At 30.7% G+C, this 24,814-nt stretch overlaps 2 protein-coding genes across 7 annotated transcripts in view; one reads left to right on the top strand and one right to left on the bottom strand.

Annotated features, from left to right (window-relative positions):
• Positions 1 to 4,843, top strand: part of LOC125870188 (heavy metal-associated isoprenylated plant protein 3-like) — a 210,645-nt gene extending 205,802 nt beyond the window's left edge. For 2 of the 4 annotated variants that reach the window (XM_049550543.1, XM_049550542.1), the window contains exons 2-6: positions 2,355 to 2,395; positions 2,507 to 2,687; positions 3,215 to 3,435; positions 3,888 to 3,975; positions 4,080 to 4,843. In XM_049550543.1, coding sequence (XP_049406500.1) covers positions 2,387 to 2,395; positions 2,507 to 2,687; positions 3,215 to 3,435; positions 3,888 to 3,975; positions 4,080 to 4,690 — 1,110 coding nt within the window. In that variant the 5' untranslated portion in view covers positions 2,355 to 2,386 and the 3' untranslated portion in view covers positions 4,691 to 4,843. Of the gene's footprint in view, positions 1 to 2,222; positions 2,396 to 2,506; positions 2,688 to 3,214; positions 3,436 to 3,887; positions 3,976 to 4,079 lie in introns of those variants that run through there. The other 2 variants (XM_049550545.1, XM_049550544.1) reach the window with 2 other exon arrangements.
• Positions 1 to 24,814, bottom strand: part of LOC125870200 (uncharacterized) — a 390,460-nt gene that overhangs the window by 199,013 nt on the left and 166,633 nt on the right. The gene's annotated exons all lie outside the window — the stretch shown is intronic.

Here is a 24,814-nt window from a genome sequence, read left to right as displayed (position 1 = left end):
ATACACATCTAAAACCTTAACTCATCCTCTTCAATATCAATCGAACACTTTAACTTACAAAACTATCATCTAGACGCCTATGTCGCATCAGAATCAAGTGTCTATATGATAGTAAAGAAGAATTAGAGTGTTTAATTGTATTTAAGACGAAATTAAAATGTCTAGATGCACATTTTTAAAGGGCCAAACACATATACAACCCCTCTAACTTGTCCATATTTTTCATTTTGACACTTTATCTTAGCCTTGTTCCATTTTAACCCTTAAACTCCATTTTTTATGTACCATTTTAACACGAAATACTATTTTTATGATTTCTTTATTTTTATATATATTCTTCAATTGCAACTTCTTATTTTAAATCGACATGTGTCAAATAATTTTAGTTAAAAAATTAAAAATTAACAAAAAATAATTCTTTTTTTAAAATAATAATTTCTTTTTAAGAGTGTTATGTATTTTTATGTGAAAAATAACCGATAAAATTGTGTTGGTTTTCTTTCTTTAAAATCACCGACAACCTAATAAAGTCAATCGAGTTTTAACATTGTTTAGTAGTGTTATTAGCAATGAACAAGAGTCTTTTTTTAGTAGTGTTATTAACAAAGTCAGTCGAGTCTTTTTGAAGATGGATTTTTTTATTTGTATTGATTTATATTAAAAATTAAAAGTGAGTATTTGCGTTAAATTTAGATAGCCTAGATGATAAGAAAAAATAAATAAGTAGTGTTATTTAATTTAATTGAATGTTTAAGAAAGAAAATCAAAGAACTTTCGTCAATTTATTTTCATGCAAAAATACAGAAATATCAAAAAATAAAATTATTATTTGAAAAATTTTATGTTCGTTCGCGAATGTTTAATTTTTTTACGAAAATTAATAGGCACACGTCTATTTTTTTAAAATAAGAAATTGTTATTGAAGAACATAGATAAAAACAAATCATAAAAATTAGTGCAAGTGTTTAAATGGTACAGAAAAAATGGAGTTTAAGGGTTAAAATGGAACAAGGCTAAGTTGGAGTGTCAAAATGAAAAATGAGGGCAAGTTTGAGGGGTTGTGTATGTGTTTGGCATTTTTAAAGTTAGCTATCCTATTGGCCAAACACATATACAACCCCTCTAACTTGTCCACATTTTTCATTTTGACACTTTATCTTAGCCTTGTTCTATTTTAACCCTTGAACTCCATTTTTTATGTTCCATTTTAACACGAAATACTATTTTTATAATTTATTTATTTTTATATATATTCTTCAATTGCAACTTCTTATTTTAAATCGACATGTGTCATTTAATTTTAGTTAAAAAATTAAAAATTAACAAAAAATAATTTTTTTAAAAAAATAATAATTTCTTTTTAAGAGTGTTATGTATTTTTGTGTGAAAAATAACTGACGAAATTGTGTTGGTTTTCTTTCATTAAAATCACTGACAACCTAACAAAGTCAATCGAGTTTTAACATTGTTTAGTAGTGTTATTAGCAATGAACAAGAGTCTTTTTTTAGTAGTGTTATTAACTAAGTCAGTCGAGTCTTTTTGAAGATGGATTTTTTTATTCGTATTGATTTATATTAAAAATTAAAAGTGAGTATTTGCGTTAAATTTAGATAGCCTAGATGATAAGAAAAAATAAATAAGTAGTGTTATTTAATTTAATTGAATGTTTAAGAAAGAAAATCAAAGAACTTTCGTCAATTTATTTTCATGCAAAAATACAGAGAACTATCAAAAAATAATATTATTGTTTGAAATTTTTTATGTTCGTTCGCAAATGTTTAATTTTTTTACAAAAACTAATAGGCACACGTCTATTTTTTTAAAATAAGAAATTGTTATTGAAGAACATAGATAAAAACAAATCATAAAAATTAGTGCAAGTGTTTAAATGGTACATAAAAAATGGAGTTTAAGGGTTAAAATGGAACAAGGCTAAGTTGGAGTGTCAAAATGAAAAATGAGGGCAAGTTTGTGGGGTTGTGTATGTGTTTGGCCTTTTTAAAGTTAGCTATCCTATTATTACACTCATGCCTCATTCACATCCATACATCCATATCTTCACTTCACATCACATACCTATATAGATATATATATATATATATATGGCTTATATATATATTCAACCCCCCCCCCCCNTATTCCACCCCCCCCCCCACTCATGACCCCCACCAACCCCTCCAAAACAACCAAAAAATAAAATAAAAGAGTCCATAAGTGGGGGCTTTACTAATTTTTCAAAGTATATGAAGATGATACATCAATTTACTATTTATTCAACAAACATTTTTTTTTCCTCTATATATTCTCTCATTTGCCTCCATTTTCTTCTCTTCAAACCAAAGATTCCATTCTATAATTTCTCTATAATCCATTTTCATTTTTCAAATGGGTGAGGTAAATTCATCACTTATAAACCTCAAAAAAATCACATAAATTCATTTTCAAACTTACTAATTTAATTCCATTTTTTTAATTCTTAATTTTTATTTTTTTTTGGATTTGCAGAAAAAAGAAGAAACTAAAGCAGAGGTAGCAGAGAAGAAGAATGACGCCGGAGAAAAAAAGTCCGGCGCCGGTGACGCCGCCGGGAAAAAGGATGCCGGTCCCACCGCCATAGTTTTAAATCTCGATTTGCATTGTGAAGGCTGTGCCAAAAAAGTCAAACGTTTCATTCGCCATTTCGAAGGTAAAATTTATATTAATTAACTAAATATATACAAAAATTGTCATTCCAAAATCTCTTCTGAGTCGAACCTGTTGCATCGTGCACTACTGGAATTCCAAAATAAAACGAAAAATTGAAATATAATTTGAACTTTGAATTTAAAGAGTAAAGAATTTTAGTTTATTATTGATAAAATTGGTTCCTTGAATTCACCGGCAAATAGTACTTTACGGTTTTTTCAAGGAACCATCATTGTAGTTAAGATCCGGATTTGACGGTTAAATTTTTCGATCGAATTCAATAATTTTAGTATTAATTTTAAATTTATGCTAAGAAATTTACTAAATTAATGAGTTCTTAGCTTTAGTTCAAATCACTTAATAAGGGTGGTCGAGTTGATTGAACATTGATTTCTCATTTCATTTTTGCTCGGGATTTGCCTAGTGTAATTTACCTCTCGTGTTTACCTTATGCGCACTCGATCAATATTACCTTATGCGTACTCGAACTTATAAAATTTAAATTCTGATTCTGTCTCTTCTCTGAAGGTGTGGAGGATGTGAAGACAGATTGTGACGGTGGAAAATTGACGGTGAAAGGGAACGTGGACCCGGCATGGCTCCGGGAGAAAGTAGCGATGAAGACGAAGAAGACGGTGGTGCTCGTCTCACCTCAGCCCAAAAAGGACGCCGGCGCCGGCGCCGGAGATAAAAAGCCCGATGAGAAAAAGGCAGAAGAGAAAAAACCCGAAGATAAGAAGCCCAAAGAGGTAATTTCACTCTCCTTCAACACGTAATCTTATCTAATTAGTTTAATTGAAGGGATAATAGCACTTCGGATCCCGTAACTATTGATGAATTTCAATTTTGATCCTTATAATATTCGACTAAGCATATTTTACTTTTAATTAATTTAAATATCTTTTATTTAGACTATTTTTAATTATTCTCAAATATTTAGTGAATAATATAAGGTTGATAATTCATTAAATATGTGAAAAAATTTCTCACGCATAGGGATCGAAAAGTGTACGTTGCAATTTAATCATATCTCGTGAGGAACTATATCAATATTTATCAATAATTGAAGGACCAAATATGCTATTATCGCTGAAGTTTAATTTCCATATTTATTTTTTTGATGACTAATTAAATTTGGTTTTTTTTTGGTTGAACTATATTTCTGATTTTATTTAATTTTAATTTTTTTATATATGTTTAGCCACAAGTAAGTACAGTGGTGTTGAAGATTCGATTGCATTGTGATGGATGTGCACACAAAATAAAGAGAATTATAAAGAAAATTGATGGTAAGATATATAGTATAGTGGATTAATTATTTAATAATATAAGTATCTGCGCGATACGCGATTAACGAAACTAATCATAGGAAATTATTATCTTATTTTGACAGGGGTAGAAGAAGTCAAAGTAGATTCGGAAAAAGATTTGGTCACGGTAAAGGGTACAATGGACTTAAAGGAATTAATTCCCTATTTGAAAGATAAATTGAAAAGAAATGTAGAAATTGTCCCACCTAAGAAAGATGATGGAGGTGGCGAAAAGAAAGAAGGTGGTGGCGGTGGTGGTGGTGGAGAGAAGAAAGAGAAAGAAGGCGGTGGTGGTGAGAAGAAAGAGATAGAAGGTGGTGGTGGAGGAGGAGGCGGAGAGAAGAAAGAGAAAGAAGGGGGCGGTGATAAGAAAGTCGAGAGTAATGAGAAAAAAGAGGGTGAACCAAAACCCGAAGGAAGTAAAGGTGTGGAGACAAAGTCTGAAGCGAACAAATTAGAGTATTATGGTTACAATGCACAAACACATTACGCCACGCCTATGTACAACCAAAGTTACATGAATCAAGACTATGGTGTAACAATGTACGATCCCGGTTACAACGCTCATACGGGCTATGCCATGGAGTATGGCTACCACCAACCGTCATATGTACCACCTCCTCCACCAACGACATACTTGAACAACGCACAAATGTTCAGTGATGAGAATCCTAATGGTTGTTCTGTCATGTGATTCACATGACAGATCATCCGATCATCAATCAATCATCTCGTTGAGGGAGAGAGTTCAAGTGAAATTGTAAATACATCAAATCAATAGTCTCATCAAGGAAATGTCTCAATATCTAAAGATAACACAATGAATTGTAATTTACAAGTTCTAGTGGAGATAATTTCCCCCCTACTTTGTATTAATTTGTGGGAAAAATCACATATTATGAGACATTTAGGAAAAAATAATATGAAACGTAAACGTAATGGTATATGAGAATATAGTTTCTTTTTAGGAAATGTCATTAGGTTTAATTAGGTTTATCTTTTGACTTGTATGTTATTAATATATAGATAATAATATATTCAATTTTGTAACCACATAGTTTAACTTTATTTATTGTTTTCTTGTTCATTATTAACATTATCTCATTGTGCACATGTAAGCAATTATGTTTAATTTTAACCTATGGTGGCTAATAAACCACTTGGCACAAGATATCTATGGTACAATTTTAATAGTGCCAATATTTGTTTTCATTCATATATAAATTATAAATTGATAGATTTTGCACATAAAGACAATGGAAATATGGTTTTGGGTCACATCTTAGGGTAGTTGGATTAGCACCATCTACAATTAGACAAAATTAAAGGAGTTGTATACACCATGCATTAGCAAACTAACAAATTGTGCACTCCGATATATTCTCCTGATTAGCTAGATTAAAAGAGTGATTCAGTCGATATAAATGTACATTTAAGTTGCTCAAATTTTGTATATGTATTAAGCAACTTATTAAATATTTATAAATATTTGACTGTAAACTCAATATATTATATATGTTAGCTAACTTGAGGTGGTTTTTAGAAATACATAAATTTTAAACTCTAAATTTGCTTCCGCTGAAGTTCTAGCACTTTATATTTTGGTTATAAGTCATATTTGAGAAATAGCATCCAAGAAAAAAGTTGACTACTTCTTATTTGGATTTTCAAATCAAATATAATTAGTATCATGCTAGGGTAAACATTTTCAAAGTTGCAATAAATTTGTGATAGAAAATATATAGAAGATGGAATTCATGATAGCTAGTATTGAATTATTTTGAAGCCAATAGCATAGAGGATCAAGGTTATTAAGTCTCATCAAGAATTAGTTGATGTCAAATGATCAATTATTATGAACCACTCAAAGAGTCTAACCAATAATGATAAAATTATCTTTATACGATATAAAATTATGAAATTAAATTATTAAATCAATTCAAGATCATACATTTTTAAATTCAAGATTTGCCTTTGTTGAAGTTCAAATGTCATAAATTTGGAATGCTTTATGCACGTTATCTTCTTCTTTTTTTCATCTAATATTATATTTTTGCCGGCTTTAATATGTGATGCACAACTTTATGATTATAAATTTAATTTACATATTTATTGTTTACATAGCCAAGTAAAACTATTATCCAAGACTTAAAAGTCATAAATAGTGGATTGACAATAATCTTATGATATTGCATTTGTTTCATAATAAATATTTATGTGACAATAATCTTATGCTATTACTTATAGAATGTTAACAACTTTTTTTTTCACTTAATAAGTGAAGAGAAGAGGGAAGCAAGACTTATCGAGTTTTATAAAGTGATCCCTTCATAAGTCACTGGTGGAGAAAGCTCGAAGAGATTCACTTCATTCGTTACTAAGCAAAGATTTTAAATTGAGAGAGTAAATTTTTTTTTTATCTTGCACAAAACGGTCGTATATGATCATGTTTGAGAGTAACTAAAAAGATTTAACTTATATATTTTGACGGTATAAGTTATTTGCAAAGTTACTCATTTTCAATGTAAGTACTTTGACAAGTTATAGCATGTAATAAGCGAGCCTTGTTATACAAGTTATTAGTTTCACGGTTGCATATCTAATGTACATTTTAAGTAACCTACCACTATAAAAATTCTTTTACATTATGGTATGGATTAGTTTATTAGTTAATTAGTTCAACTACAAAACATTTCTTAATTGTCACATGAATCATGAAGAAATCAGCTTAAAACGGCCATTTCCCCCCTTTTTAGATATTTCAACCTTTCCATATTATATATATTATAGTAATTAGCTTAAGGTTTAAATTAAGCAAATATATTTTAAGATGTTAAACTTTAGAAGCAATGAGAAGTTGGATAAATAGGATAATTCTAGAAAATTCCAAATTGATAAAAAGTGACTTTTGGGAAGTTGGTTTAGCTAAAAAAGAAAAAAGTGGATTAGATAAATTAATCTCTTAATTACAACTAACTGCAATTTCACTAATTAATCAATTGTTGGTATTTTTTCTATTAAAAAAAATTGTTACATACCCTTTAAACATTGCAAATAGCTTTAATATCAAGAAATTAAATATATTTGTTGCATGGAAATACTGTTTGATTTTGCCTTTTCAATACTATATAAAGGTTAAGTATTAATTAAGCCAATACAAGGTTTAGTTTCAATTAGAATAATTATAGTTAGTCAAGACGGTTTTAAAAAAAAAAATAGTTTTCATGGTTTGGTTGGTTATGATGTTGATCAATTTATATAAGATAATTAAATAGTCAAAGTTAGATTTATTTATATTAATTATTCAAGAGATTTGACTCTTGTTAACTTCTTTTAGCCATGATAATTGAAACAAAATAATATTTAGAGGATCAAATAAGGTGTTAATCTTTTGTCTATCACAAAGCCATTTATTAAAAGAGCTAACTCTTAGCATTTAAATAAATATTCTAAAGAGTTGTATAGGAGGAAATACGTAAAATTAAAAGAGTCATTACATCAATATTATTTCAAGAAAATACCTACTTTGATGAGTAAATTATTAAAATGAGGTTTAGACCTGTCATTTTCGCTTCTAAAGATATTTTGAAAAAGGAGTATTATCAGTCATTGTTGGCTGATGACAAAATGTCTCATCAAATTAAAGAATTTCTCACTTAGTTATATTTAGTTGGAAAGATAGGTGTTCGACATGCTATTTGCTTACAAACTTCTTTAGTAGGCCAAAGGTGTTATTTCTCACCTTAAGTTTATCGTTATCCTCAAACTTCATTAACTTTTTCAACAATTGGATTTATGAAGAATGAAAAATTAATTTTAATTAAAATGTGGTTGAAAGTTCTACACATTATAGATCGTAATTTTTACTCTTGAGCAAAAAGATTTTCCATGATAAATCAATTGATATTTACTTTTCTATTTTAGTTCAACTTAAGAAACCAGATTCATTATTACGTGATTAATGCACAATTTATACATGTTATTCACTGATTCACAAAGTGACTTTATGTAAAGTTTGCTTGCCTAAATTTCTAATTATGAGAACACGTACCTTATGTTAATATTCCCTTAGATGGAATTCGAATCTTAGACTATATAATCCAAAAACCACGATTATTTATCAAATGTCAATAATCAAGAATTCTTTTAGACTATTATTTTATTTTTTTGCATAAAGAACCCATCAATGTCACAATCTTTTCCGTAAAATACGCAATAAATAAATAAAAATAGAGATAGGTAAATGGTGATGATTATTGACTAGAAGAATATTAGGAAGTCCAATTTTAGGTCCTTTTTTCTTCTTACTTTTCTATTAGTGTTTGATATTTGTATTAAAGTTTGATTAAATCTGAATTAATGCTAACAAGTTTCAGATTAAAGGATAAAATGCTTTCTGACAAAGACGATTTTCTATTCAAGAAAAGTTAAATTTAAAACTTGTGATTAAAAATGAAAAAAACACTTATTTATCACTCTATCATAACTTTTGTCCTTAAAACAATAGATCTTTGTGTCTTGCCCTTAATTGTTTTAAATAATTCAAACAAATCAAATCTAAAAAATAGTGTGCGTAATTAACTCACTAATTTTCTAAGAATAAATATTTTGCATATTGATTTGATTCTCCCAAAATATCACACATTTACTATCCTTTAAAATTATTATTTTTAAAGAATTAAAATGTGCATTTTTCTAAAAATACTATACATGCACAATAACTTTTTTGAAGAATTTTTTTTTTCAAAAGCAATTAATTTATTCATCACCATAATTATTTTCTTGTGGCGAAATTAATTTCTTTTTAAATTTTTCACTCAATATTCATTTTAACAAAAACAAATAATGTTTCACTTCGTGATACACATATGCACGTGCCCCATGATACACACGCATGTGCGCGCACACATATATAGAAAAAAAAATTGTACTATACCTTAGACAAATACAAGTCAAATTTGGAGATTTGAATATGTAGGTTGTATCTATATGTATATAACTTAAAAGGCGGAATCAAAAATTTTAATTTATGAATTTTAATTATTTTGTTTGTTTATTGAAATCTGATTAAATTATTCAAATATATTAAACAATTTTCTTAATATAAATTCAAATTTTAAATCAAAATTATTGAGTTTAATCGCATTCATATTTATCTTCGATTTATAATTGGTGCTATGTAAGAGTTCTTGTCATACACGATAGTTAGTTGCCTTTTTCTTTGAGACATAAAAAACACATAGTAATGAAACACGAGTTTAATTTGAATTTTATTTTTCAATGATCATGATTTTTAAGTTCATGAACCCTACTAAAACTTAGTTGTTGAAATAATTAACTATGTACATAACTATATATGTGTGATACACGTAGAATATATTATGAAAAATTGTGATGGATTGATAAATACATATTGTCATACGGACAAATCAAACACCGAATGAAAGAAAAAACTACGAACTATCTATTAATTTCACAATTTTGTGACGGATGGAAAGAAATTATTTGTGAAACTCATCATTTTTTAGAAAAACAAATTACCTTGAGGGATTTTTAACTAGCCAAAAATTTTCAAGAAAACAATGATTTTTTTTTTTTTATAAAAAAATTTAAATCGTAAGAAATTACACAAAATATAAGAGAAAATTTAAAATTAAAGGTAAAGTCATAAATAAAGTATAGGAAAAATAATGAAGAATTGTATGGGGAAAAAGAAGGAAATATTTAACTACAAAGTATAAAAGCATACATAATTTGAGTTATAAAAATATTTGAAGGAATTGGGTTTCGAACCCTCGCCATTCTANTAGTTAGTTGCCTTCTTCTTTGAGACATAAAAATCACATAGTAATGAAACACGAGTTTAATTTGAATTTTATTTTTCAATGATCATGATCTTTTAAGTTCATGAACCCTACTAAAACTTAGTTGTTTTGAAATAATTAACTATGTACATAACTACATATGTGTGATACACGTAGAACATATTATGAAAAATTGTGATGGATTGATAAATACATATTGTCATACGGACAAATCAAACACCGAATGAAAGAAAAAACTACGAACTATCAATTAATTTCACAATTTTGTGACGGATGGAAAGAAATTATTTGTGAAAAGTTTGCGATGATTCAATATCACCATCGCAAATTTCTGACTAACTCATCCTCATTCTCGGCATAATAATCATATTACGGAATTATAACAAATTATCAATTATTTTTCTTACATAACTAAATTTTAACAAATGATCATACATATTTAGACTCGTGGGTGCTTACTTCCCTTAATATAAAGTTACTATAAATTGCCTAGTCTAATTGTACAAGCGTACAACTATTTAAACGTTATAATTAAAAACTCATCATTTTTTAGAAAAACAAATTACCTTGAGGGATTTTTAACTAGCCAAAAATTTTCAAGAAAACAATGATTTTTTTTTTTTTATAAAAAAATTTAAATCGTAAGAAATTACACAAAATATAAGAGAAAATTTAAAATTAAAGGTAAAGTCATAAATAAAGTATAGGAAAAATAATGAAGAATTGTATGGGGAAAAAGAAGGAAATATTTAACTACAAAGTATAAAACATACATAATTTGAGTTATAAAAATATTTGAAGGAATTGGGTTTCGAACCCTCGCCATTCTAAAAAATACAGACTTTTATATTACAAAAAGTTTTATATATATATACACACGAGTTTACGTTGGAATTAATGGGTTCTCAAGCACCAGGAGAGGCTCTATGCTTCAAAAAATACAGGGCCTCAAATTTTTATCAAAAATACATCATGTGTTAATTTTTTCATAGAAAAATTAACTATGTAATAAATTATGTGTTAATTTTTTCATAGAAAAATTAATTATGTGTATACTCCCTGAATCATATTTTATGGTTCTTCACTCATATTTTTATCTAAATTTGTCTAACTTACTAATTGTAGAATTATATTAACAATATATATAATGATTGTCTTAGTTAAAGATGTTTTTAAACGTTGAATTAATAAAATCTTACTTAAAACCACTAATTGAATTTCTTTTCCAAAGAAATCACATATAGATATATATATATAATATTAAGTAGTAATTTGCACTTAAAATGTTAGAAAAATAAAATAAATACATTATGAAATATGAAGTTTGATTAAATTTAGGTCTCTAACTAAAATTTTACTTCAGGCCTCCGATTATGTCGAGCACTCGACAGGCTACACGTGAATTTGCCCCTGTATATATCAATAAATAAATTTCATTCATATTGATGAATTTTCACATAATTAAAATTATCACAAATTACAATCGATGGGTACTTATCACATCAATATTGAATATTCCTTCACAAATTTGTGTTTTTCTTGTAATGACGCATCGAATCAACCTCTTATCAACATAATTGAGATTTAATTCAAATCACAATGATATTTTCTTGTTCCAAACTCAAGATATATATAACTTACTTTTTTTCCCTTCTTTTTATTAATAAATTTATTTTTTTATTTATGCGTTTCAAGTTGTCCATCTAATCAAATTTGGCATATTTGAAAATTCCAAAATTTATAATACAAATAAATGTAATTCATATTGTCATATTTATTGTACCTAGTGTTTTCTTGCGTAGTGCTTTGGCAACATCTCCATAATATCACAATTGTTTCATGAATAATACATTATGCAATTTTGTCAAATTTTCCAACAATTTTTTTTTTTGTCAAGATAAGATAGTGACGACCAAAAAAGCCAAACCATAAAAATGTAAAGTTGATTTTTTTTTTTTAATAAAAAAAATAGCACATAGGAAGCTACTCCACAAGACTAGAAATTAAAGGTTAATTATGATGTCAATATTTCTTTTTCTCCAAAAACAAAATAATTAAAATACAACAAAACTTGAAACTATCATATTCCAACTTTTACTTTTCCTATCAGCAACCTAAAAAAAGTTGGACAAAAATGAAGTTGATTGTAAATTTGTAACACACCAGAATGGCAAATTTTATTTTATTTTTATTCAAAATCAATTTAATTGATAAAAGTTTGACTTGTATACATTAACAACATTGTAAATAATTATATATATGTAGAGGTGAAGTTAGAATTTTACTTACATGTTCGACAGAACTTAATGGCATTGATCGAAATTTTTTATCAATATTTTGATTCGACCTATAGTTGTCTTATATCATGATTCATAGTAGGTAGTTACTTGTTTTATACTTTCTCTGTCTCAATTTATGTGGCACAATCAATAATTACCTTTAATCGTGAATTTGGATGTGAAAATTTAAATATTTTGAAATAAATTTTATATTAGTTAACTCAACTAGTTAAAAGGCCTAACTTTTCGTGAGTGTTTTTCATTTTTGATACTTTAGGAAGTATTTAAAATCATTTGTGCAAAATTACGTGTGTATTTAAAATCATAGAATTCAAAGTTTTCTTTATAAGTAGAATAAAGACAAAATAAAAGGAGCCAATAATTGTTGGGATAAAAAAATTAAATTCTTATAATATGACATATTTCCATACATCATTCAGCATGTTTAATAGAGACGTCTTTTAAATTTCCCTATCATGGATCATTATCAAACACCACTCAAAAGAATATTAGAATTTTTATTATATGAACAATTTTCATTATAGATAAAGTGTGTCACTTAATTTGGTCTCAATTGAAATTTACGTTCTTTAATTTTTGGTATGCAGATATTTAGACATCTATAAAGTTGAATAAGTATAGACACACGTGTGATGCATCTTACGTGTCATATACAAATCAGTTCGAGCGTATCTCATGCGAATTGTCATGTAAAATGTCACGTAGGATGTGTGTACATGTTTACTTATTCAACTTTATATAAGTTTAAGTGTTTACTTATAGTGGTGTAACCACATGGTGGTCAGAGTGTCCAATTGCACACCTCCGTCGGAAAAAAAAACCCATATATATAAGTAAAATGATACACAAAATGATTAAATAACATATTTTAGACACCCTTAACATAACAAACAGTTATAGCCCAGTGGCCAGTGGTTTCACCTCCTTGGAATGAGAAACTGCTTGTATGTTTGAATCTCACTAGTTCTACTTTTTGAAAAGAGCTTTTATTATGCTATTTCTGGACACCCTTTGTGAAATTTCTGGCTCCGCCACTGTCTACTTGTGTACACTAAAAATCAAAGAATATAAATATCAATTGATATCAAATTAAAGGATATGTAAGCCTTTTCGTTAACTTCAAGAAAAATAGAAAAATTGTGATAGAATATTTGTGATAGAAAAGTTCATCACAATTTTGTGACAATTTTATGAAAGAATTCATTATTATGAACAAAATATGTGGCAAATATGATCATGATTCGTCACAATTCAATTACAAATTTACGATAGAAATATTTATTTTTGTTTCTAATTGGTCAAGAGCTCTTTTATTTTGGAATATTATATAATTACCTTATGGGGAGTTAACCGTATCCACGAATTATATAAATTTATGATAAAAACAAAGACTCGTTACAAATTCGATATAAATTTATGAGACATATTAATCCGTCACAAACTTTTTCACTATATGTATTTTTTAAAATTGAGATAAAATTGATTTTAAATTAAATAATTATAGTATTTTAATTAACATGGTTTTCTAAAAAAAGTAAGAAAACAGATGAGGCCAATATTATCTAATCTAGTTTGGCACAGCCACACTAGAGAAGAAGTATTTTAATTATGTTTGTTCAAAATCAGAGAAACCAAACTTAAACTAGAAATTGCAAAAGCATCGTACGCAGAATTTTTTGTTAGTGTGTGATGAAAAAAAGTAAATGAAAAAAGTTAGAAGAAAATTTTGACATTATGATTAAACCATCATTAGACTATATTACCATAATACTTTTGAAATGTATTCACGATAACATCATTAGAAATAAATATTTTATTGAAAGAAACAATCGTTAAAACATGAAAAATCATCTTTTATATATATATTATATTTTTTCGACAAATGGTGTTACTAGACATCATACACTTGGCCTCACCGGCCCTAATTGTGAATTACATTTAACTTATATGCATTGATAGCTATTATATAAAAAAATTGCTTAACTAATATATTTTAACATGCTATAATATAAGAGGTTATATATTAGTTTTTTATGTTAAAAATCTCACTTCTTGAGAATACATATTATAATATTATTTTTTAGATGATTGGATAATATTAAAACAATTTATTTTACAATATCAGTGTGAACAAATTAAATTGAATCAGGTTCTCTTAGAATAAATGAGAACAAAAGTTTCTTGCTTTTAATACAAGTAAACTTTGTATATATAAATATAAAAATATAAATATGTGGCACAATTTCATTCAAAAAGCCAAAATGCTGATTTCATTTATGATTAAAGTTGATAATAATTGTCATTATGTGAATAATGAAATTTATAAAAAGTGAAAAGACTATGAATATGACAATTAAAGAAAAAGATTTATGAGAGAAATTTAAAATGCAAGAGATATACCTATGACGTTTTCAAATCGATAGCAGCTCTCGTAGAAACAATTCAATTTCTATAATTATTGATTTCTTACATTTCAATTTTTTTGAATTTAGATTTTTTCTTACGCTTTTTGTTTAGAAAATATTCATATTATCGATAATTTTATTTGTTCTTTTTACCTTTATAAGCTAGACAAGTGACATATTCAATATTAATTTAGTTCTGAGAAAAAAATAATTCTCGCAATTACGAAAATAATGAATATTGTCTGTCGTCTTAGCTTTTTGAAATTTTGATTAGTGGATCATTCAATCATTAAACAATTTGATACTATCTTTTTCCTATGTTTTAATTTTTGTCATGATGTATACCAATATCCATCAAGAGATTTTTAATTCAACACGCATTAATAATATACCCTTTTTTCCAAAAAAAAAATTTGTAGCCATGCAGTTTTATTTTATCAGAATTATTATTAATTATTGGAGTATATGTTTTGCCTAGTTCATCATTGAAAATGTGTTGCTAAAAGAGCTCTATTAAGGTTTGATTTATTTTTATCAGGCTTCATTTGCTGGAATTTAATAAAGGTGTTAATTGTTCAGATTTCACTCGTTAAATATATTTATCCTATAAATTTATATACTAATCATTCAGATATTATTAAGTGAATTAATTAATTTTATATTACAATCACTTAATGGTTTGTGACAAAAATTTTATACATTAAAATGTATATTCAAGAATTAAAGAATATATATAAATATAACCGTTCATCAATTTAGTATGATGATACAAATATCACAAATTCAAGTTTCGTTACCACACATTATCAAGAAAAAATGTCAATATATGTGGCTCATAAAATAGAAAAAACAACCCTCCACGTGGAGAAACATGTGAAAAATATAATTAAGTACATAAAAATATGATCGAGTTTAATATCTTGTATAAAATTTAATTATGTGTGAAAGAAATATTTGATTTCATTTGATATCTTGTACACAAATGAATTGATTAACAATTTACAGATAAAAAATAGCAAAAAAAAATCTCTAAAATTTTAGATAAAATAATAAAAAAACTAAAAATAATATCAAGACATATAAAAAAAAAAAAAAAAACTTGTTTAGATAAGGAGGAATCTTCCAAATACTAAGGAAATAATTAAGATTCATTTGGCAAGCTATGGACAGGCTTTTATTATCTAAAGAAGAAAATGGGAGCCACCTACACCAAAGCAATTATATATATGCATGTTTTTTTAATTGAAAAAAATAATTATTGTTGATTACAAAAAGAATAGCATATAAAGATGTCACGATCCAAACCATCGGGCTGTGCGGGCACCTACATACTACCATCTAATTAGGAGAACCCTCTTACATCAATAATTAAACATGCGGAATTTTTGATAAAATGAAGAGAAAAAAATAAAATAATATGATTTATAAATAAGATCTCTAGAAACGCTTTTAGTTAAATTTGTAAAGTGATTTAACAACTCCCATGAATCTAGTTTAAACAGGTACAAGAGCTACTAAGAGTACAACTAGACAATAAAATAAAAGACACAACTCCCACCATGTGGAAGGAAGAATAGAAGCTGCTGGAGATTTTCTTCGTCTTCACCTAATGAAACGTCACCAATCCTACATCCAGACTATGTCCAAAAGGACATAGCAAGAGTAGTATCAGTACAAACACGCGTACTGGTAGGCATCATCGGTCAACCCGACGCCCATCACATAACATAAGAAACCAACTAGTACGATCATGAAATAAATCATTCGCTTCTCCACCTTTACTCTCTCTTGGAAACACCTTTAATATACACTAACACCTTGATTACCAACCCCATTTTCAATCAATCCCACTTACCAGATTCTTGATCATAGCTTAACCATTCTAAACACATAAGAATTTTTCCAAGTACCACCAAATATAAATCGTCAGGACAAGTGTCCACGAAGTACAACATATACAAACCAATACAACACTATACTCACAAGCGTATATCAAGCATATACAATATTATCAACAACCACACGAACAACGAACAACTCACATTTTATATCACATGATTGGTCCTCTCATGGAACCCAAACCCAACAAAGTTAGCATGCCGGAACGTGGCAATCGATCCAAGTTAGTGTGCCGGAACGTGGCTGTCGATCCCATGGTTATGCCGGTACATGGCAACCGATCCCATATTTATGCCAGAACGTGGCACTCCGATCCAAGTTAGTTATGCCAGAACGTGGCAATTCGATCACATTCACACACCACAATCACAAACACAAATATATTATGAAGATCATACATTTAAGTTATGATTTCATGGCAATGATATTCATCTATCTCATTTACAACAAGTGTGATCAACATTGCAACATTCATACATACACAAGTATCATAATGAGGCAAGAACAAACATACATCACACAAACATAGAATCACAACCATCACCTACGAATTACTCCTCAGTCCCTATCACATATATAATAATTGACCATACCTAGCCCTAGTTCGTCATTAGGATTTCTTATTAGGGTTTAATCACAATTCGTCATAATTCCTCAATTTCATCACTTCAATTTACCGGATATAGCATACATTCATAAATCTAGTTCCACTCTTGATTTCATGTCCTTATTCTTGACCCACTTCTATCCATGATAGCAATTCTAGGTTTTCTAACAACTCATCAATTCCTCCTCACAGGACATAACCCACATACTTTGAGTTCTAATGATTATTCATGGAAATTACTCGGTGCACAAAGGTCTACACACAACCCTACCATTAATTTACATATATTACATAGTAAGCACAGATTTGTAACTACTCAATTGTAAAAACTTAGCCTACCTGGGCGCCGAGCAGTTGCACGAAGTTTTTGACTTCGATACAAGTTTTTCGGGCTTCGCGACGGTGAATTCAGCCCAAGAATTCGCAAGATTTTCCATCCCCACGCTAGAAATCTCCTCCCCCTTCATTCCCAATCTTAGAGCAGTTTTTCTGAGGTTTCTAGGGTATTTTACGACTTATTTGGATATTTTAGGAAGATGGAGAAAATAGGATTTCTCGTAATTTACGCCGCAGCCCTAGCGGCATCGTGCCTGCTGTCGCGGAACAGCGGCCCAAATTTCCCCGAATTTTTGTTTCTCCTAATTAACGACGGTTCGGGTCGTTACAAAAGTCATCCATTAAGATAAACCCCTAAAAAAAAATAAGCAACGACGAAATAAAAAGATGAGTACTTTCATTTAAAAAGATAAAAAAGACGAATCGAAGGTTTTTGTTTAATAGCTTACTTTGTCTTGCCTTCATAGAGCAATGTGGAGGGTGCACACCAGATATCGATCTTTAGTTAAGCTTTCATCTTATCAACAAGAAGTTTAGATCGTTGTTATTTGTTGGTATTGAGATATAGAATGGTCAAGTTGTTAGGTTGTTAACTTTATGTTATTATGTTGTTAACTTTCTGTTAGGTTGTTAACATTCTGTTAAAGGCATGTGATTCATGTGTGAGTTAGAGATAGAATAATTGATGAGAAATTCCTTTATATAGGTTCAATTCTATTCTGTAAAAGATCAGTTGATTGAAATGAAAACTTGTCATTGATAACAATGTGAATTTGTTCTAGAAAGCTCTCAATTCAATTCGAGTAGTTAGATTACAAAAGTTTTCATGGTATCAGAGCAGGCGATCGAAAGTCTGTAGAGAAGTAATAGGCTTCACTGTTAGTAGCTTGAAGATTCAACAATGGTGAATAACACTGCAACAATGGTGAATAACTCAGATACATCAGAAATTGATCCACAAATCGATCACAATCATCTTTTGCATCTACAGTCATCTGATACCCCTGGTGTTGCCTTAATTCCAATGAAGCTTACAGGTCCAGAGAATTATGGACTGTGGAGTAGATCAATGCGCCTTGCACTACTAGTCAAAAATAAACTTGGATTTGTTGATGGCACCTGTGTTAAGAGCACGTACAAAGGAGATTTGGCAATCAGATGGGAAAGGTGTGATGCAGTTGTGTTATCGTGGATCAGTGCAACAGTAGCACCAGAGTTGTTAACCAGCATTGTGTATGCATCGAGTGCGAGGAAGATCTGGAGCGATTTCAAGGAGAGGTTTGATAAATCTAACTTGACTAAAATTTTTCATTTGTGGAAGGAGATCAGTATGATGAGTCAAGGAACAGATTCTGTGACTACATACTACTCTAAGATGAGAGATCTATGGGATGAAATAGATGTTATGGCGCCATCTCCATCATGTGACTGTCAGGAGTCGAATTCTCATATTGAGCACATTAGACAACAGAGGTTATTGCAATTTTTAGTAGGATTGAATGAGAGTTATGCTCAAGTCAGGAGTTAAATTCTGCTTGGTTCACCAGTCCCAAATGTGAATCAAGCCTATGCAATGGCTATTCAAGAGGAAAGCCAAAGGAAGCTAGGTTTGATGGAAGGAGGAAATGATCCAATGACTATGCTAGCAGGAAGAGGTTCGAGATTCAATAATCAGCCACAAAATTCTCAGTATCCACCTAATACTCCACCTAATACTTCTCAGTCCAAGAAGAATCAAGGTCATGTCTCACAAGGAAAGAAATCAGGTGTGATCTGTGAACACTGTGGATACAAAGGCCATACAAAGGAGACTTGCTACAGGATTGTAGGTTTTCCTACTGATTTCAAAAGCAAAAGGAGAGTGTCTACTGATGAGGATATCATGTCTCATGCTCATGTATCAACAGTTGAAGCTGGATCATCTACTTCATGAGGAGGTAATTCTTCTCACTTCCATTTTCCAGGTGGTTATTTCACAAAGGAACACTATGATCAAGTGCTGAAGATGATGGTTTCTCAGCCCACAGGAAGTTGTAAAGCGAATGCAGTTGCAGGTATGAATGCTAATCATGATAATGTGAATGTAGCAAATTTGAAGTGGATCATTGATTCTGGGGCTACACATCATGTTACTTATTGTGATAAGATTCTTCATGATTGCAAACACTTAACAGAGTCAAATCCTAATAAAGTGCAAGTATCTACAGGGAATAAAATCCAAATAGATCACATTGGAAATGCAGTGATTTTGGAAAAATACAAGCTGGAAAATGTGCTACATGTGCCAGAATTCAGATTTAATCTGCTGTCAGTTTCTAAGCTGACTAAGGACCTGAATTGTGTGGTGTCTTTTTATCCTAACCTATGTACAATGCAGGCTCTCAATACTGGGGAGGTGATTGGGATTGGTAAGGAAGAAGAAGGTCTTTACATTCTCAAGCATGAAGCACTCTCAGTAGCAGGAGCAGTAGTTACAAATAATAGGATGACAGNTATCGTGGATCAGTGCAACAGTAGCACCAGAGCTGTTAACCAGCATTGTGTATGCATCGAGTGCGAGGAAGATCTGGAGCGACCTCAAGGAGAGGTTTGATAAATCTAACTTGACTAGAATTTTTCATTTGTGGAAGGAGATCAGTATGATGAGTCAAGGAACAGATTCTGTGACTACATACTACTCTAAGATGAGAGATCTATGGGATGAAATAGATGTTATGGTGCCATTTCCATCATGTGACTGTTAGGAGTCGAATTCTCATATTGAGCACATTAGACAACAGAGGTTATTGCAATTTTTAGTAGGATTGAATGAGAGCTATGCTCAAGTTAGGAGTTCAATTCTGCTTGGTTCACCAGTCCCAAATGTGAATCAAGCCTATGCAATGTCTATTCAATAGGAAAGCCAAATGAAGCTAGGTTTGATGGAAGGAGGAAATGATCCAATGACTATGCTAGCAGGAAGAGGTTCGAGATTCAATAATCAGCCACAAAATTGTCAGTATCCACCTAATACTTCTCAGTCCAAGAAAAATCAAGGTCATGTCTCACAAGGAAGGAAATCAGGTGTGATCTGTGAACACTGTGGATACAAAGGCCATACAAAGGAGACTTGCTACAGGATTGTAGGTTTTCCTACTGATTTCAAAAGCAAAAGGAGAGTGTCTACTGATGAGGATATCATATCTCATGCTCATGTATCAACAGCTGAAGCTAGCTCATCTACTTCAGGAGGAGGTAATTCTTCGCACTTCCATTTTCCAGGTGGTTATTTCACAAAAGAACATTATGATCAAGTGTTGAAGATGATGGTTTCTCAGCCCACAGGAAGTTGTAAAGCGAATGCAGTTGCAGGTATGAGTGCTAATCATGATAATGTGAATGTAGCAAATTTGAAGTGGATCATTGATTCTGGGGCTACACATCATGTTACTTATTGTGATAAGATTCTTCATGATTGCAAACACTTAACAGAGTCAAATCCTAATAAAGTGCAAGTACCTACAGGGAATAAAATCCAAATAGATCACATTGGAAATGCAGTGATTTTGGAAAAATACAAGCTGGAAAATGTGCTACATGTGCCAGAATTCAGATTTAATCTGCTGTCAGTTTCTAAGCTGACTAAGGACCTGAATTGTGTGGTGTCTTTTTATCCTAACCTATGTACAATGCAGGCTCTCAATACTGGGGAGGTGATTTGGATTGGTAAGGAAGAAGAAGGTCTTTACATTCTCAAGCATGAAGCACTCTCAGTAGCAGGAGCAGTAGTTACAAATAATAGGATGACAGATTTGAAGTTGTGGCATCTCAGATTGGGGCATCCCTCTGTGAAAGTAATGAAGCACATTTCCATTTTGAAAAATAAAGTAGATGTTAGTATACAAGAAGAATGCATGATTTGTCCTTTGGCCAAGCAATGTAGACTGAAGTTTCCTTCTAGTATAACTAAATCCAGTAGTTTGTTTCAGCTTATGCACATGGATGTCTGGGGTCCTCACCAGCATCCCACCTATGATAGAAAGCATTACTTCTTGACTATAGTTGATGACTACAGTAGATTTACATGGGTCTCTTTGTTACAGTCCAAGAAAGAAGTAGGAGTTGTATTGAAAAGTTTCTTTTCTATGATCTGTAATTAATTTGGCTGTTCAATAAAGACTGTAAGATCAGACAATGGTACTGAGTTCTTCAATAGTCAAGTTAATACTTTATTTTCTTCATTAGGCATTGTGCATCAAAGTAGTTGTCCCTATACCCCACAACAAAATGGTGTGGTTGAAAGGAAACATAGACACATTTTGGAGGTCGGAAGAGCATTGAAGGTGATCTCATGTGCCTAGTAAATTCTGGGGTGATTGTATACAAACAACAGTCTATCTTCTTAACAGATTACCTACTGGTGTTTTGGATGGACAGTCTCCTTATGAGGTGTTATTTGGGAAACCTCCTAGTATAGAACACATTAAAGTTTTTGGATGTTTGTGTTTTGCGAGTACACTGCCCAGAGGAGACAAATTTGAGGCTAGAGCAAAGAGATCAGTCTTGTTGGGTTTTTTTTCCATACAAAAGGGGTATAGACTGTATGATTTGGATACAAGAACTGTGTTCATTAGCAGGGATGTGGTCTTCAGAGAGAAGGTGTTTCCTTTCAAGCTTCTGAAGTCAGATGAGGGACCTTATCCTTTATTATCACCATTTATAGATGATGCAGGTACACATGACTATAATCAGCCCATTATGCAGCCAACATCACCTATTCCTCCTACAGATGCATTAAATGAGACTGTGGTGGAACCTGCAGAAGCTGAAATGATGGTGGAACCTGCAGAAGCTGACCTTATACCTGTTGATGATCCTGTGCATCCAGATGACATTCAACAAGACAATATTGGTCCTAGAAAGACTAGCAGAGCTATCAAACCACCAGTATGGATTAAAGACTACATTGTGCCCCAAAAGTCTCACCCTCATACCATAACTAATCATGTTTGCTATGACAACATCTCTATTGATTATCAGAATTATTTACATGCATTTTCTGCAATAGTAGAGCCTCAGTCATACCATGAGGCCTCTCAAGACAAACTATGGGTTGAAGCCATGCATCAAGAAGTTCAGGCATTGGAAGATAATGGTACCTGGACTATTGCAGAGTTGCCTCCTGGTGAAAAGGCCATTGGATCAAAGTGGGTGTATAAAATCAAGTATAAAGCAAATGGTGAGGTAGACAGATACAAAGCTCGTTTAGTTGCTAAAGGGTACACACAAAGGGAAGGTCTTGATTACCATGAGACTTTTTCTCCAGTTGCAAAGATGGTTACAATCAGGACAGTTCTTACACTGGCAGCTTCATATGGCTGGGATTTGTCTCAAATGGATGTTAATAATGCCTTTTTACAAGGTGATCTCAATGAAGATATTTACATGAATCTTCCTCTTGGCTTGCAAAGACAGGGGGAGAATAAGGTGTGCAAGCTGAGGAAATCATTGTATGGTTTAAAACAGGCCTCTAGACAATGGAATATCAAGTTTACTGAAGCTCTGTTGGCAGCAGGGTACATTCAGAGTGCTCATGATCATTCTTTGTTCATAAGAAAAGTTGGAAGTGATCTAGTGGTAATTTTGGTCTATGTAGATGATCTTTTGATCACAGGAAACAGTTCTCAATTGATTCAAGAAGCCAAAGACACTTTGAATCAGAACTTCAAGATGAAAGATTTGGGAAATCTTAGATATTTTTTGGGAATAGAAATTTTGAAATCCAAAGATGGACTCTTACTTAATCAAAGAAAGTATGCATTGCAACTTATTTCAGAAGTTGGTCTGAGTGGTGCCAAAACAGTGAGCACTCCTTTAGAATTCAATCACAAACTTACCAGTCTAGAATATGATCAACATACTGGTGGTTCTAATGATCCTGAACTAGATGATGTTACACCTTATCAGAGGTTAATTGGGAAGCTGTTATATTTGACGATTACTAGGCCTAATATTTATTTCAGTGTACAAGTTTTAAGTCAATTCATGCAGCATCCTAAAACTTCACATTGGGAAGCAGCACTAAGAGTTGTGAGATACATAAAGAGGTTTCCAGGACTTGGAGTTTTGCTGAAAAAGGGAACTGAACCCTCAAAACTCATTGGATAATGTGATTCAGATTGGGCTTCATGTCCTAATACAAGGCGATCAGTCACAGGGTACATGGTAAAACTTGGAGATTCATTGATTTCTTGGAAGTCGAAAAAACAACAGACTGTCAGTCGAAGCTCTGCTGAAGCAGAATATATGAGTTTGGCAGCTCTAGTTGCAGAGTTAGTTTGGTTAGCTGGTTTACTCAAGGAGTTACATTGTCCAGTTGCAAGTCCAATACTAGTATTCACAGACAGCAAATCAGCTATCCAAATAGCAAAGAATCCAGTGTTCCATGAGCGTACAAAACACATAGAAATTGATTGTCACTTCATCCGTGAGAAGGTAAAATCAAATTTTATCAGTCCCTAATACATATGCACTGCTATGCAACCTGCTGATATCTTCACCAAGGGGTTAGGTTCTGTTCAACATCATTTCCTATTGACCAAACTTGGTGTGTTAGACGTTTTCCACCCTACAGTTTGAGGGGGAGTATTGAGATATAGAATGGTCAAGTTGTTAGGTTGTTAACTTTCTGTTAGGTTGTTAACTTTCTGTTATTCATTCTGTTAAAGGCATGTGATTCATGTGTGAGTTAGAGATAGAATAATTGATGAGAAATTCCTTTATATAGGTTCAATTCTATTCTGTAAAAGATCAGTTGATTGAAATGAAAACTTGTCATTGGTAATAATGTGAATTTGTTCTAGAAAGCTCTCAATTCAATTCGAGTAGTTAGATTACAAAAGTTTTCAGTTGGTAACGACTCACAAATCACAATTAGTATCAAAAACCTTTATGAAAGATAAAAAAATCATTTATTTTACTTTTCTGTAATGCTACAAAATGAACTTTAATTTGAACTTAACTCAATTTTAATTAAAAATTAATTTGTTCCATCTGAGTTAAGAAAATATAGACTTAAAATTAGATTTCAATCTTACTTGATTTGTAGTTTCATCAGTTCTAAAATCAAAATTTTCATATTTAATCTGAATGTCCACTCCTAACAAGGTTTATTATTTTATTTATTTATAATTAAAATACTGTAGGTTTAGGTACAAATTAACATAAGCAGCCGACAACACTACTTTATTTTAATTAATTAGGTCATAATATTGGCCCCTAAAATTCAACAGAAAAGGCATGCTTTTGAGCGTTTTTTTTCTATATATTTTTTAAAAATTATATTTTTTGTGGGATGGATTTTTGCTACATGAGGTCATAATTTTTCAATAATATAAAGGCCACGTATATACCTAACCTCAAACAATATCTAGTGATATAAAATTTAAATAAAACATTTTATGAATT

Source organism: Solanum stenotomum, chromosome 7, assembly GCF_019186545.1.
Source record: "Solanum stenotomum isolate F172 chromosome 7, ASM1918654v1, whole genome shotgun sequence".
NCBI classification, from domain to species: Eukaryota; Viridiplantae; Streptophyta; class Magnoliopsida; order Solanales; family Solanaceae; genus Solanum; species Solanum stenotomum.
This window is presented reverse-complemented; position numbering and strand designations above follow the sequence as displayed.